We start from the raw sequence: 16,918 nt of genomic DNA, 5'->3' as shown, positions 1-16,918 counted from the left end.
ATTATTGGTCAAGAATATTTAATCTTAACACTTATTACCTATCAAATGAGAGTTCTTCTTGGCAATGAGAAACTTACAACTTTAGGTAATACTTGACACATTTTACGTGTCAAGGATTTTTTTTGTAAAAAAAATTGTACAATTCGAAAAGCCTAATAATTGCACATGTTTTGAAGTCCAACACTAGTATATAATAAATAATATATATTCACAATTTTATGTATGCACTAACAACAATATTACAACACTAACAGTAGTTCTAACTCTATTAAAATAAAAATGTTTTAATATAAAAGAATCAATCAATTCACTAAGAAGGACAAAAGGGCTATTCGACCCTCATACTATGAAGAAGTGGAGTGAACTATATTAGTCGACTTCATATTTGACCCAAGGGTTATTATAACCTTAGGATTAGGATTAAGACTATTTTACTCCTTCCCCTATTTCTCCTCTGTCACTATTCATCACTCCCCTAAGAGTTATTATACTCATTTCTCCTCGGTCACTATTCCTCACTCCCCCAAAGGTTATTACATGTTTTACAAATTTTAATTATGCCACAAGAAGTCATCTAATGAATTTTGTGCATATATATCTTTAAAGATTTAGTTTAATTAAAAATGTAGATAAAAGTTTGTGTGACATTAAAAAAATTAAAAAATTGTAATATCTTTTATGAAAATTAACATGACAATGGATATTTAACACCACTTTGACCTCCAAACTAATTTCCATCTTTTGAAACAAATTTTAAGTTAAATGATATTTTTCTAAAACAAATTCAAAAGTTTAAAAGAAAAATAACAATTTTCCAAAATTTTAAAGAATGTTAATAACATTAAATATCATATTAGAATCTAAATAGAATATATAAAGTTCATAAGTTTAATAAAAAAAATTGAAAATCTAAATGGTGTAAAAAAATATGTGAATTTAATTAATTAAAACATTCAAATATTCTTAATTAGTCTGATATTCACTTTTTATTTTTGCAAGATTTTCAAAGGTGATCTATGCTTACCAAGCGATCATAAATTGTCCAAGGAGATCTCATGCTCATCAAGCGATCATCAATTTTTCATTAACCCAATATTCAGATTATATCATGAATAAAACTCCTTAAAGGCAATCTTTTATTATATAACTAATTATTATTTTTCATTATATATATATATAACTAATTATTATTTTTCATTATATATATATATATTATTTGAGTTTGTTGACCATTACTCCTATACTAGCACGGTAGTGAAAATCCCAGTTTGAAACTAAATTTATTAAACGAACATTCTTATTAACCAGATTTGATAACATCAATTGAAAAATAAAAATTGTATCTCATGTATACCAAAAAAATAGTAGTGAAAAATCAAATTCTCCACCCAAATACAAATGGATAATAACATATACTATAATAATTTACATCTCAAACACAAAGTATAATCGTCTGCCCCTAAACGCAAACTATTATAACCCTCAAACTATTATAAATCTCTCATTGCTTCTAAAAGTTCTATTACTACAAAAGGGTTCTAACAATTAAAATATAATAGTACAAGAGGCACAAACTTAAATAAGCTCGAAACTCAATGGCCTTGAATGATCTATGCTTCCAAATATAAACTTGGATTCCACAACCTCAACCAAAATACAACAAACAATGTGTCAAGTTAAAATGAACTCATAAACCTCAAATACATCAAAGTGTTTTAGGGTCATTAATGCTCAACTTCCACCCGACTCATCAACGGCTCATGAAACACGTTTACGTGTGCATATCTTTGATCCTTCATCATCAATTCAAGATCAAAGAAGAGCTTATCATAACAAATGAGTCAACCCACGTAGCAGTAAATAGCTCGAGCAAAGGAAAAGGAACCCATCGCCCCCAACTGCAGTTGTAGGGTTTCTTCCCTCTGAGTCGAAGTAGAAGTTTCAGACCATACAAAAAGCCACAAATCCAACTAGTGCAAAATAGAAACCCTAAAAAATATCTACAATAAAAAACAGAACTACAAATATGGAAAATAACTCATCAACTAAAATCATGAGTAGAAGAAGAAAGAAAACAAACCCATCTTCAATTCATCTTGGAAGTTGGAAGTGTGAGACCACCATCAATGGAGAGCACAGCACAAACACTTTGGTTTTTACTTTTTTTTTTTTTTTCTTTTAAGTTTCAGCATCCCATCACAGCACAGTTATACACAAAATTTACAGATGGTCTCCTGGCAAGGAAATCCCATCTTGGAGGTCTTTCACTTGGAACCCATGAATTGAGTTCTATATAACCTTCCCCTATTGCCCTTGGTCCACCAATAACAGTAAGCCTGTCTCCACAAGCTCAAATGATCAAGAGACTCCTAAAATAATAAAATTCAAGTTCCAAGGTTAGAACTCAGTACAAAACCTTATTTTTAAACTAATCAGTTATAACACAACAATCTCACTGAGTGATGCAAAATCAATTTATATAATTAATCGATCATAAGAGTAATGAACTAACGAGACCAAATGAAATCATTCGATAACACAACAATCTCGACTGAGTGATGCAAAATCAAATCATTCCATCCAAAATGCCAAAACAGCATCCATTGCAACACAAATCATAGAGATAACGCAAAGGACTTACCAGACCAAATGAAAGAAAATGACAGAATTTTCAATTAGTCATCGACAGAAAATACCGAATTTGAACGACACTGCGGAAACAGGACATAACAACTTTAGTACCAACAAAAAGATAATATAAACATAACTCAATGAAGTACACAAGGACATGCTTAGCATCGCCAATACAAACCAGTAACACAACAATTTTACTTTCTTAATTTCCAACGCGAAGATTAAAAGGAAAGACCTACTTCTTCTAAAATAAGAGAACATGATACATAAAACTGGTGAATGGAGTAATACATGTCCAACCAAGCAAATTTTGGTTAATCCAAATCTTTGTATCAGACCTAAAAAGAAACAAACCAACAATTCCTTTCTTGGTGGCTTCTTTTCATTGGTTCAATATATATTTTCTTTTTTTTTTTTTGCCTTTTATGTTCATGCCCTCCCTTTTGTATTTTTATTCTTAATGGAGGTTGGTTTTTGGCATCTGAGTATTTGTGCATATACAGAATTTAAACGACTCGCGCAACAGCTATGATATCAATGGGTTGACTACTTGGCCAATTGAACTGGTTGAGGCAATCATTTATATCATCATCCAAAAGGTTATCATTCAAATTCTCACCCTCATGTTGTTGAACTAAAAGAATAGGTTATGCCTATGCCTATTTGGGCATGAGTTAAATATTTCAAATTCAAAGCAAAACTTCTGCAAATATAGATATTATCTACGCTAGCTACCTTGGACAACAAATGAATAAAAAGACCAACCACAAGTACAAATAGACAAGTAGTGAAGATTGCATCTAAGGGAATAATTTATGGGATGTGAAATTAAACTTAAAAGATATTCAATATGAACACTCAGAGTCTGTATGGAAAAGTCTCGAATTGTTTCGGTCCAGACTCCATTTCTGTAATATCTGGCTTATAGCCTAATACTTCGAATATAAAGTATGCATATCTATCTACAGTACAAATTATAACAGATCATCTTTTGTAGCTTATGAAATAGATAGAGTTGTATATGCTCTTAAATATATATATAAAAGAAGAAAGAATAAAAATGACATAAAATACCTCCTTCCGAATAAGGAACTATCAAATGGCCCAAAGCAGGAGTGAGCCAACTGGTTCTCCAACTGCTCAAGTTTTTCAGCTGCAAAGCACAAAAATAAACAACTAAAAAGAATCATATAAAATTCAGATCACATTACTTCAACTTTCATCCAAATGAAAGCAGAATTTCAAAAGGAAAAAAAACATCACTAGAATTGTACTTACAATCCATATTCCATTCAATATCCCCATAAGGACTTCGTATGTCCGAGTACATGCACCATTCTCATCTGTGAAAGCAATAACTTGAGTCACGATACAATCCTTATGAAATGGACGGTATGAAATCTACCACTTGACATTAATTATGGCATTATTAGATATTTCATCTATACAGGTAACTATTAACTGACAACTCAAATATTATGTTCTGAATTTAGTTTCATTAATCAAATGATATAAAGAAAAGATGGCCTATCAACAACATAAATGTCACACACGAGTAGTTAGAGGTTTAAAAGTAATATAAAAAAATTTAAATGTTCGTCAGTTCATAAGTTAAGCAATACGAGCTAATCAACTAACCCTTTCTTCAGCAGACAAAGCTGACCCACAAAACGTCCATTTGTTTACCCCATATGATGGAGATGCCCAATTGCTCAAATCCTTCTGGTTCCTAGAAGAAAAAACATTTAACATATTAAAATTATTGTCACGAAGAAAATCTCTGTTCAAAGCAACACTTCCAGAAAAAAAAAATATCCATGGTGAAATATAAAATGAGTAGTGCATTGACATGTTTCGAATTTACTCCGTGAGATTTAGAGTAAAAAAATATCCATTGTTTTGCTTTAGATTTCTATTTGCACCTCACGTATCAAATAAGACAAATGAATATAACGGTTAGAATTAGTGGGCTTAGCCCATTTGGAGATTTGCCCTAAATATTATTTCCTTTTTTATCTTTTTGTATTTTTCTATTTATTCCCCTCTTGTACCTATTGTATTATTATCAGAAAATAATAAGAACAAAATATCGTGACTTTTTACCCAGTACACGGGTTTCCACATAAATCATTGTGTTCTTTGTCTCTATTTTCAATATGGTATCAGAGTGGGAAATTGAACACACCCTAGAAACCCTAGAAGACACAACCAATGATGGAAATCAAAAAGAGGCGACAGCCGCCAGTTTTAGCGCCACCATCAATGCTCGGATCAGACAGCCATGGACAAATGGTTCTACCGCCTTCAGACAACGCCCGCAAGTGCATTCCTGTCAATTTTGCAATCTTCTGCACCGTAAAGCATGCCTCACGTGTCGCCCACACACCACAGCCGAACCTCCACACACTACCACCAGAGCTACACGCGCCAGTCCTTCCTCCTCAAACAGTTTCGACCATCCTATCTGTGCAACCCTCTTCTTCATTTGCGGCCTATACTGCTCCCCACACCCCGATTCGTGCTCTGCCACCTAATTCCGACAAGCCACCATCGCTTCTGCCGTCAAATTCGTATGCCCTCCCCCCACTGACCTTAGTTATTATTTCGATGTTAAGAATCCTCAAATTCACTCAACATTTGAGGTTGATGAATCTTTGGCACATTTCAACCCTAACGTGCAAGCTTCTTCTTCGGGAATAACTCAACAGCAACTGGAAGGGTTTCGACAACATATTGCAGCAATTGAGGCTACCTTAGTAATGACATCTAACACTTTTGTACCGATGTATTCTGAGAATCCGATAACCTCATTCCCTACTTTATCCTTTTCCTATGTGAGTGAGAATGCTAGTCCAACCACACTTGGAGCTATTGTCCAGTAAGATATAGCTTAGTCCTTTAGTCTCATTAATATTGATGGTAAAGTTCTTTAGATCCTAGACTCTAGTGCCACAAACCATTTAACCGATTCCTCTAAACACTTTGTATCCTACATTCCATGTGTTGGGAATGAGAAAGATAAGAATTGATGATGGCTCCTTGGCTCCCATTGCGAGAAAGGGCAAATTTCTCTTTCTAACAGGTTCTTATTACACAATGTGTTGCATGTGCCACGTATTTCATATAATCTTCTGTCAATTAACAAGATTATTCGTGAATTAAACTGCAAAGCAACGTTCTTACCTAATCTATTTCTTTTCAGGACCTAAGCTCGAGGAGGATGATTGGCACTGCCCGACACAATAAGGGTCTTTACTTAATGATGATACCTCCTCCTGTAGCATTTCTAGGACAATTCTTTTATCTTCCTACTTTACTACTTCTGAAAAAGATCTTATGTTGTAGCATTTCTGTTTAAGCCATCCCAACTTTAAATATATGAAATACCTATTTTCTCATCTCTTTCCTAAAGTTGATGTTTCTTCCTTATCTTGTGATGTGTGCATACAAGTTAAAAAACACCAAGTCTCGTTTCCCTCGCAACCCTATGAGCCAACCCGACCTTTTAATCTTGTCCATAGTGATGTTTGGGATCTTCCAAGGTCACTACCTCCTCTGGGAAGCGATGGTTTGTGATCTTTATTGATGACCATACTCGTCTTACTTGGGTTTTCCTAATCTCCGACAAATCTGAAGTTACCTCCACATTCTGGGACTTCTATCACACCATAGAAACCCAATTCAATACAAAGATTGCAATCCGACAAAATGATAATGGTCGTGAGTTTCAAAATCTCTCTTAACGAGTTCTTATTCTCTAAAGGAATTATTCATCAAAGTTCATGTGCTTACACCCTAACAAAATGAGGTTGTCGAACGAAAAAATTGTCACATTTTGGAAGTTGTTTGTTCCCTTATGTTGTCCACTTCTCTTCCTTCCTATCTCTAGGGTGATGTCATTCTCATTGCCGCTCATCCCATCAACCGCATGCCCTCCCGTGTCTTTCACTTCTAGACACCGTTAGATGGCCTCAAAGAATCCTATCCCTCAACTGTCTCATCCCTGATGTTCCCCTTCAGGTGTTCGAATGCACAGCCTATGTCCATAGTCATGCTCCTAACCAAACTAAATTCACTCCTAGGGCTTAGGTTTGTGTTTGTTGGATACCCTCTGCACCAACGAGGCTATAAATTCTTCCATCCATCTTCACAAAAGTACTTTGTTACCATGCATGTTACCTTTATTGAAGATTGTCCTTTCTTTCCCGTTAGCCTACTTCAAGGGGAGAGTGTGAGTAAAGAGTCTAACTATATGCTTCCCTTAGAGTCTACATGTACTACTGTGGTTACCTTACCTGACCCTAGCCCTCACAGGTAGTCCTATCCACAAATCAAGTTCCTTGGAAAACCTACTATAGGAGGAATCTCAGAAAGGGAGTTGAGTCTCCTGTTGTTCAGACGGCTCCTATCCAAGATTATGAACTAATAAGAGATCAAGGTATGACTGATTCCACTAACTCATATAGTAAAAACCGAATAAGTGAGAATGCAAGTCTGAGACAAATTCAACTAACTCACATATCGACAGTAATGCAGGTGAGAATGATGGGCCTGATACAGCTATTCTGGAAAATATGGGTGAGCAGGGCAGTATTGATGAGGTCATTATAGAGAGAGAGGACAATATTGATGAGAACGAGATTGTTGCTGAACATACTGAAAATGAAACAAAGTAACCATTCTGGAAATACCAGTAAGTATGATCCATCTCTTGATCTTCCTATTGCACTGAGAAAAGGTACTCCGTCCAGTACAAAGCACCCCATATCTAATTATGTGTCATACGAGAATCTCTCACCACAGTTCAAAGCCTTTATTGCCAACCTTGACTTTACCACATACCTAAGAGTATCCACCTAGCCTTAAAGTGTCAGAAGTGGAAAGTTGTTGTCATGGAAGAAATAAGAGCTCTAGAAAAAAAAACAAGACATGGGATCTTTGCATGCTCCATAAGTGACACAAGACTGTTGGATGCAAATAGGTGTTTACACTCAAGTACAGAGCAGATGGTACAATTGACAGACATAAGGCTAGGCTAGTTGCAAAAGGGTTCACTCAGACCTATAGGATTGACTATTCTGAGACTTTTTCTCCTGTTGCAAATTTGAACACTATTAGAGTTTTGTTGTCTGTTGCAGTGAATAAAGATTGGCCCCTATATCAACTTGATGTTAAAAATGCATTCTTGAATGGGGATCTTAAAAAGGAAGTGTATATGAATCCGCCTCTAGGATTTGAAGCTCAATTTAATAATCAGGTTTGCAAGCTTCGGAAGTCCTTATATGGGTTGAAACAATCACCAAAAGCGTGGTTTAACAGATTTTCCACTTTCATCAAGTCTCAAGGGTACAATCAGGGGCACTTCGATCACACCTTGTTCACTAAAGTCTCCAAGACAGGAAAAATTGCAGTATTTGATTGTCTATGTCAATGACATTGTGCTATCTAGGGATGATACTAATGAGATCGTTAAACTAAAGAAGATAGGGTTTGAGTTTGAAATCAAGGACTTGGAAAATCTAAAGTAATTTCTCGGAATGGAGTTGCTAGATCCAAAGAAGGCATCTCAGTGTCCCAAAGAAAGCACAACCTTATTAGTTGAGACAGATATGCTAGGATGTTGCACTACTAACACACCCATTGAGTTCAATGCCAAACTCGAAAATTCAGGTGACGGGGTTCCTGTTGATAAAGAAAAATATCAACACCTGGTGGGAAAGCTGATTTACTTATCTCACACTAGGCCTAACATCTCCTATGCTGTGAGTACCTTCAGTCAATTCATGCAGACACCTTATTAGGATCACATTGAAGCGATTAACAGGATTTTGAGGTATTTAAAAGCAACTCTTAGTAAAGATCAAAGATTTAGGAAGACCGATAGAAGATGTGTTGAAGCTTATATTAATTCTAACTCGGCAAGATCTATCATTTATAGAAAGTATACCTCAGGATATTGTACTTTTGTGTGGGGTAATCTTGTAATTTGGAGGAGTAAGAAGCAAAGTGTTATGGCTAGGGCAACGCTGAGGCCAAATACCAAGCTATGAGTTTGGGAATAACATAAGGAAATTTGACTTCAGAAAGTCTTACCTGATCTTCATCACAAGTGTAAGACACTAATGAAGCCTTTTTGGGATAATAAAGCTGCTATTAGTATTGCTAACAACCCAATTCAACATGATAGAACTAAACATGTTGAGATTAATCGACATTTCATCAAAGAAACACTTGACAATAGGAGCATATGCATTCTATACATCCCTTTGAGTCAACAGATTGTTGAGGTTCTCACTAGAGGGCTTCTCAGACCAAACTTCGACTTTTGTGTTAGCAAGTTGTGTCTCATTGATATTTACATCCCAACTTGAGGGGGAGTGTTAGAGTTAGAGGGCTTAGTCCATTGGAAGATTTGCCCTAAATATTCTTTCCTTTTTTATCTCTTTGTATTTTTCTATTTATTCCCCTCTTATACCTATTGTATTATTATCAGAAAATAAGAACAAAATATCGTGGTTTTTCTCCCGATACTTGAATTTCCACATAAATTAGTCTATGTTCTTTGTCTTTACTTTCAATAATAACCCATATATTTTAAGAACCAGTAGCAATATTAAAGCATATTGAAGCCTGACCAATATTAAATAATTAATTTAGATATTATAATCAACCAAGATTTCGAAGCGCCAGGCCAAATTAAATAAATACAAGTTGAACATATGAAATTGTGTTCTGATAATTTAAAAATCGGAAACCTACAACTACAAAAATCACAATGCCTAAGAAGAAACCAAAAAAAAAAATCGTCAAACCCTCGTACACACAAAAACACACAAAGGAATTTCATCAAATACCTGTGATGCAATATTTATTTTACAAATCTCATTGATATCCATAAACTTACAATTTAGCAGCAGATCTGGAGTCGTCGACGGAGCTTGCGCGAAGTCACGTTGTGGTGGAGCTTGGGGCGGCGTCATGTGGGCAGCAGATCTCATGCGATAGAGCTTGAGGTTGAGATACGGGCGGTGGATCTCGAACTTGCAGAGTCAAATTCGGCTGATGAAGAGTCACTAGCAGTGAAACTTGGGGCAGAGTCAAACTTGCACTAGTGGAGGGAGCTGGAGCCGCCGGCTTGCAGTGGCGGGAGCTAAGGCACACAGTTGAGAGAATACGATTTGGAAATTTTGTGGGGAAGGAAAGAAGAAAGGAAAAAAATCGTGGAAATGAAGAGAGAAAGAAAAGGAAATTTTGGGGAAAAAGAGGGAAATGGTTTTTAGAGAAAAGGGGGAAAAGAAAAATATTTAGAGTAGGTAATTCTTGACATCTAAAAAATGTCAAGCAAATAAAACTAGACTTTCGCTATTCTTAACGTTTTTTCATTTTACTCGACATTTTTTATTAGAAACGTCAAGTATTTCTAAATTACAAAACTCAAGTAAAAACTCAAGTAATGTTTTTGTAGTAGTGGAAAACGAAAACAGGTTTACACCAATTTCTAATGAATTCTCCCAAATTAAGCAATAGCAATTCTTAGTAATGATGTAGCCAAGCATTCACCGAAAACAAAGCAGTATTTATTCATATTTGGATCTTCTGATTTTACAAATTGGACTTGTAAAGGATTGTGAAAACTTGCGGACTCTTTAGCCAAAATAACTACATTGTCTCTTTGTTGTCTCATTGTAACTTTCCTCCCATTTCACTGTATCAATGGAAAGCTTTGTTTCCTTTTAAAAAAATGAAAAAGAGAAAAGAAAAGAAAAACATGACATTAGCATCGAAAATGGAGAAAAAAAACCTTTGTTCCAAAGGAATCCACCCATTCAAGGACGATTAAACCAGCAATTCCACAACTGAATGAAGGCAGCCTGAAATTTAGAAAATTGATCCTCAGAATAAGGATAGACGTGTCAAACTGGCCTGGCTTTCAAATGTATCAACATGTCCATTGGGCTTTGCAATAAAAAATTTCATCCAATTCCCTTTGATAAGTTAACAGAAAAACTTCAACTTCAGCTGCTCAGACATGAAACACCAATTGTTGGAATGTGGCCCTTCTCGATAAGAGATTTGACTCCCAAGCCAGTTTGTTCATCTTCAGATAATTTAAAGATTGCATCTCTTATGGTTGCATAGTTCTTGTCGGTTGGATTGGGAATGTTTCCTTTCTCAATTGTCTCCTTTAATACGTGAAAAGCCATGGAAAAGTTGTGTTTTGATATGAAAGCATCAATCAGTGCAACAGAGACATAACTGTCAGGTTTCATTTCCTTTTCTTCCATCCTATGGTAATAAACTAGAGCTTCATCAGGCTTTCCACACTTGCAAAGACCGTGCACAATTGCCATGTAAGCGATCCTGTTTGGGGAGCAACCTTTTTGCTGCATTTCATTCCAAAGTATTTTGGCATCGTCAGGCCTTCCAGAATTGCAACATCCATCAATCAAAGTCGTGTAAGTGATGATGGTTGGTTCCCTATTCTCTTCATTCATTTTGGAAAGACAAAGGATGGCCTTATCAATATCACCATTTTTGCACCATCCATCAATAAGAAGATTATAGCTAACAACCGAAGGAACAAGCCCTGCCACTATCATTTTGTTTAGAAAATTGTAGGCTTCATCAACTTTTCCAGCTTTACAAAAGCCTTTCATCAATACATTATGAGAAACCACATCCGGACAATAACCACGAGTACAAATGTCTTGAAACATCTCAAAAGCACGATCCACTTCATTAATCTTGACTAGGCCAGCCATAGCAGCAGAGTAGGCAACTATATCAGGCAAGAAGCCTTCACAAACCATATCAGCAAGAAAATTAGAAGCTTTAATAACTCGCCCGTTCTTACACAGCTGTTTCACGAGGAGTGTAGAATGTTTTAGCCATGGCTCGTGCCCATGAACCCGCATCTCCCTCAATAATTCAATGGCTCCTACAGTATCCTCTCTCCTACATAGGCACCCAAATATTGAATTATATGTAAAATGTGTCGGTTGAAGTCTTGATTGCTCCATGTCTCTCAAAAGCTTATAACTTTCCTCCAATCTATCCGATTTACACAGTGCATCTATCATATTGTTATAAAGTAATTGGTTTCGTTCACAACCAAGTTGAACCATATCTTCAAAGAGGTTTAATGCGGCATCCTGACACAACTTACTTGTTGTCTTTAGCAAACCATCAATTACGATATTGAACGAGGCAGTATTAGGAAGTACCTTCTTAAAAGTTTGGTGGATCTCCAAAAGGTGAATATCATCTCTATGAGATTCATTTCCCATCATAAGACGAAGCAAATAACAAGTACTCGCTACTTTTCCAGCATTAACAAGAAATTTCAGCACACTATTGAAAAGCAAGATCATACCTTCATAATTTATATCTATTGGTCTTTCCCCAAGTAACATGATCACAACTCTTTCTTCAGGAGAAGATGCTACCAGGTTTGCAAGTATCCCAACATCAGGCTTAATTCCAAACATCTTCATCTTCAAAAACAAAGCCATTGCTTTCTCAAATGCCCTCTTCTTACAAAGTCCTCCTATTAGCACATCATAGATTGAAATATCAGGAGTAAAACCCTGTTTCAACATTTTCTCAAGCAACTTAAGAGCCATATCCTCCCTGGATTTCTTCACAAAACCATGAATCAAAGCATAGAATGTCTTTTCACCTAACACAAGATTTTGATCTCCCATTCTATCTATGAGTTGCATTGCTCTATCTACCTCACCCCACTTGCTAAAAGCTAATGCCAAGATCGAAAAGACATACCCATCAACGCACCCTCTCTCATGCATATCATTAAACACAATTAGAGCTTTGTCAAACTTGCCAGCATTGCAATAAGCCTTCAAAACTGGTGTCAATGTGTACTTGTCCACTTCCCACCCGAAATATTTCATCTCTATCAACCTATTCTCAATGGAATCAATAGCATTTACCTTGGACAAAATTTCCAACAAACAGTTATAACTATAACTATTTGGGACACACAAACCCATTGATCTAACCTGGTCAAATAAATAGTTAGCTTCCTCAACCAACCCCACGCTTCCCAAACATCTTAAAAAGACTCCCAAAGCTCCAGGGGTCATCAAACAACGAGAGGTAAGGACATCCCTAGCAACGGCTCGCAGTGGGGCTTTTTTTCGAGCATGTGATAGGACTGATGCAATGGCATTGAAAGTATAACAATTATGTCTATACCCCTGTTGTTTTGAGGCCCAAGTGAAGAACATATGAGCAATCTCCCACCGCCTCAAGCCATTCAAGACAGTTTCAACAATTCGAGGGTTGAGACTTGAAGCTAAATTTTTCAGCTCAGGGTCATCAAGGGAAAATTTTTGTTGGCTAAGGAGGGAAATGAAGTTATTACTGATACAGGTTTCATCCGGAGAAGGAAGAATATTGATTACTTCAGTACAAACGGATCTATAACGTTGAGAAACCATAGGACAGATTTTTGCTAAAGATATGCAAAGCAGCGGCAAAAGAATTAGTGAATTTGACGGACTTGGAAAGGCTTGGATTGGCAACCGTAATTTTGAAAAGCGCCATTGGAGTGGAGATGAGAAATTCAAGTTCCATTTAGTAACGCTGAAGCTCCTGTTCCATATGTGCATTGGGTTATTCCATGTTAGCTCTCTCATTCAGAGAAGGTTTAGCATTAAAACCTGCAAAATTAGCAATGAAGTAACTCATATGTTCATACATAAACTTAGAAGTCCAATTATTACAAGCAAAAAGTCTAAAAAAGCAAAGGAAACTAATACGCTTGATTAAATTGTCACACCCATTCTAGATTTTCCCCTCTAACCTAGATCGTGGAATAAAAACGCTTTTTGAAAACAACCTTTTTCAATCTAAAAATCAAGCAAACAAGTAAAATAAAATTCTACAAAGTTTTCGACAACACCTCCCTTAAAATATGGGTTAGCCAAACCTGAAAAGAGGGAAATTTTTCACTTCTAAATAGATATATACACATCAAACTCAAACTAACATCGAGTGTGTCTCACCAAACACTCATACAGACTAATCCAGAGTTCCAAAAAGAGTTTACATCCAAGCTAGGAATTAGATACAAAAGAATTACAAACCACTAAGAGATCTCTCAAATACATGTCCATAGCATGACTCTTGCTATTTCTAACCACCCCATGACGCAATACAAAGCTTAAGTATAAACATCCAAAAGAATGAGAATCTAAAATCTATGACGGGAAGTTCAACCAATGCTTGGTCCTTGACCACTACTTGGGGGGAGAAAAACATTGAAACGGGAACTAAACTCAGTGAGTGGCAAGTTTTTCCTTTTCTTTTTTTTTTTTTTTTTTTGAAGTAAAACTCGTAAACATACTCTAAAAAAATGTTTAAATAAGGCATCGATAATGAAAAAGTAATAAAAATGTCACTATCACATATTACTATAAATCACAAGTATTTGCCAACAAACGTGTACCATATGAGGGTCTACCATCGCAGAGCGCCTAAATATACGGCCGAAAATAGCTCGCACATGATCAAGGAATCATGCAGCCAAACTAAGCTCACGTACATTTAGTACCTACCACAATAGCAACATTCATCCAATCAACCATGGTAGAATACTAAATACATGGCCGAGAATAGCTCAAACATGATCCATATCCACAAGGAAACAAGCAACCAGACTAAGCTCGGGCATATTTAGTACCTCCTACAATAGCAACCTCCATCCAATCCAACCATGGTAGAATACTAAATACAAAAGCGAGAAAAGCTCACATGTGATCCATATTCACAAGGAAACACGCGGCCAAACTTAGCTCACACATTCCTAGTACCCACCACAGTAGCAACCTTCATATCCACGTTCCTATGTGCACATAGAGCCACCCACCATGAGTTAAGCTAGGCTTGAAGCCAAATTACAATCCTCCATCCATATCCTCACCTAGGCTCAGATTCTCGAATCTCCAATCACGGCCTTTTTCAACTCCAGAACCCCCTGACAACCATAAGTGGCGCTACAGAAACACATTCATGTAGCCTTAGGGAAATCACCTTTTCATTCATCATAAACATCGAATAGTCATATTTTAAAACCAAGTACAGTCAGAAACTCTAAACACTTTTATAAAATCCAAGTCATACACATTCTTAAAATCATGATGAGTAAACAAATCATTTAAGCATAAATGAAAGCATAGTCATAAAAAGTTTAAGCCACAATAATTTCCAAGCGATATCATAGAATAGCATGTAAATGTACAAAGAAAGTTTGAAAATGGGCATTTAAGAACTCGAAGAAAACTCACTTAAACACTTACCAATCACTTAGTAAAGTAGCCTTAAACCCATTGGACAATCCTCTAATAACCTTCGACTTCTAATCCTAGTATCCAAAAACCATGGGCCGTTCAACATTAGCACTAAAACTTAGATGGGTACTCAAGACCCACCCCATAAAGCTTAGAATCTTATCCAAATTTGTGCCCAACGCCCAATTTTGAGACATCAACCGACTAGACAAAGGCTAAAATATCCCAAGAATCCAAATCTATCAACAAAACGTAATGGGTAATGTAAAAATTAAGTCGAAACTCAATGGGTAGTCGAAATTCTTCAAGAAATCCAACTAACATAAGCAAATCCTTACCCAAAACATTATTTAACATTTTAATAATTCTCACCTTAATTAATTACCAAAATCTTGAGGAAAACCCAATCGAACCCGCTGGACAGCAACTAAACGGCAACGCTACTCTTCAATCTAACACCAAAACGTGATAGAAATTAGTCATTTGAAGCCAAAGGCTACGGGGTACCCACAAAACTCACCGGAAAGTCCAAGACTGACCTCAACTTCCAGATTTGGCGAGGCTAGCGGTGGAAGAGGGTGGCGCAGCGGGATACGGAGCAGCAACCGGCGTGGTGCCTGATGGCTGGGCTGCGGCTGGTCGGTGTGTGGCTCAACAGATGTGGTGGCTGGAGCTCAAACAGCCGCAAACGGGCTGGCGCACGACGAAAAGCCGACGACGGCCGGGCTTGACGATTGGCGGCGGAACGAGCAAGCACGAGGTGGTCGGCTGGTGGTGGCGCGGTGACCACGGTGACCGGTTGAAGAACGAGAGAGGAAGTTTGGAGAGGGGTCTGCACGCGAAAAGCTCTCTCTTTTTCTATTTCATTTTTCAAAATACCATTAAAGGGAAAGAAAAAGGAATATAATAATAATACTAAGACCATTATACCTTCACTTCATATTTAGCTTTCTTTTGCTTTTGTCTTCGTTTTTTGGACAAGTCTTAAACCCAATTAAAATGTTTATAAATTTTCTTATCAAATAATTCAACATTTAAGATTTAAAAAGTATTTCAATTTTTTTTTTTCTTTTTTACACTTGGGAGATATTAAAAATAAATGAGAATAGAACAAGAATTTACATATATAGTCCATATATTACAAATTCATAATCTTTTCATTAGAAGAATGAAATGTCGTGTTTTGCATGGGGTAAGAGGAATCAGCCTTTGCAGGCCAGTTGGAAGGCAAATAACAAAACCTTCAATTTTTGTTTCCCTCAGACAAAACCAAACAACCTCCGAGAAGGAGAAAGACAAGAAGAACACTTTCAATTGCTAAGTAATTGTGAATGATAGAATACATCGTATAAAATTTATGTTTTAGGGTAAATTTTAAATCTAACTTAAATAATGATCATACTAGAAGAGTTGAGAGCCACGGTGGCAGCGACACCGAAGGACAGGTGCGACATTGGAAGAGATGGGGCAGGTGACGAGGACGGCAGTAGCGTGGTGAAACTCGCGTCAGTGGTAGTCGTTCGTTCTCTTTAGCTTTTCCTTCTTCGCTTCTTTTCAAATTTTTGGTTTCAAGTGTTCTATTCTATGTAATTCACTCTTTTTTCTTTGATTATATTGTGGTAGTTTTATTTTTTTAGAAAAAAAGTACTAACTAGTGTATATATATACATGTATAAAGTATACAATATTATTGGGGGTTTTCAAAAAGTATAACAAACCTTAAAATATTTATACCAAAAAACTCACAGGTCTACATTAGAAAGTACCAAAAATATCCAATCAACACACGATTAATCAGTCACGCACGCATAAGTAATCTTTTTTTAAATGATTGTGTACTACCAGTCTAAGCGAATGATCTATGATCGTTTAGATCATGATACACAGTTGTGTAGTTCTTTTTAACGATGAGAAGAAAGCTTTAAATCTAAAGATTGTGTTGAATATGGTAAGTGACCGTTTAGATCATATCA

At 36.3% G+C, this 16,918-nt stretch overlaps 1 protein-coding gene across 9 annotated transcripts; it reads right to left on the bottom strand.

Moving 5' to 3' along the window:
* Positions 1–1,465: 1,465 nt before the first annotated feature.
* On the bottom strand, positions 1,466–15,900 carry LOC103493457 (putative pentatricopeptide repeat-containing protein At5g08310, mitochondrial). Of its 9 annotated transcripts, none has more exons than XR_007824499.1 (10): positions 15,485–15,868; positions 15,318–15,397; positions 14,410–14,688; positions 10,436–13,316; positions 9,539–9,784; positions 4,273–4,363; positions 3,913–3,977; positions 3,709–3,787; positions 2,642–2,711; positions 1,466–2,369 (listed from the first exon to the last, which is right to left on the bottom strand). XR_007824499.1 is itself a non-coding variant. In XM_008454199.3 (3 exons), exon 3 carries the CDS (start codon positions 13,290–13,292, stop codon positions 10,650–10,652), a length of 2,643 nt encoding a protein of 880 aa, XP_008452421.2. In that variant the 5' UTR covers positions 13,293–13,316; positions 15,318–15,397; positions 15,485–15,900; the 3' UTR covers positions 10,190–10,649. The 9 variants fall into 9 exon arrangements, 1 of the variants encoding a protein (XP_008452421.2); XR_007824500.1 differs by lacking the exon at positions 14,410–14,688 and adding an exon at positions 14,105–14,209; XR_007824496.1 differs by lacking the exon at positions 14,410–14,688 and having other exon boundaries at positions 1,466–1,989; positions 2,081–2,369.
* Positions 15,901–16,918: the final 1,018 nt, after the last annotated feature.

Source organism: Cucumis melo, chromosome 10 (genome assembly GCF_025177605.1).
Source record: "Cucumis melo cultivar AY chromosome 10, USDA_Cmelo_AY_1.0, whole genome shotgun sequence".
NCBI classification, from domain to species: Eukaryota; Viridiplantae; Streptophyta; class Magnoliopsida; order Cucurbitales; family Cucurbitaceae; genus Cucumis; species Cucumis melo.
Note: the sequence above shows the minus strand (reverse complement) of the source record. Positions and strands in the feature narration are given on the sequence as shown.

Excerpts from the sequence above, each read along its gene's own strand:
- LOC103493457 (XM_008454199.3), bottom strand. The coding sequence starts at position 13,292 with ATGAGAGAGCTAACATGGAATAACCCAATGCACATATGGAACAGGAGC.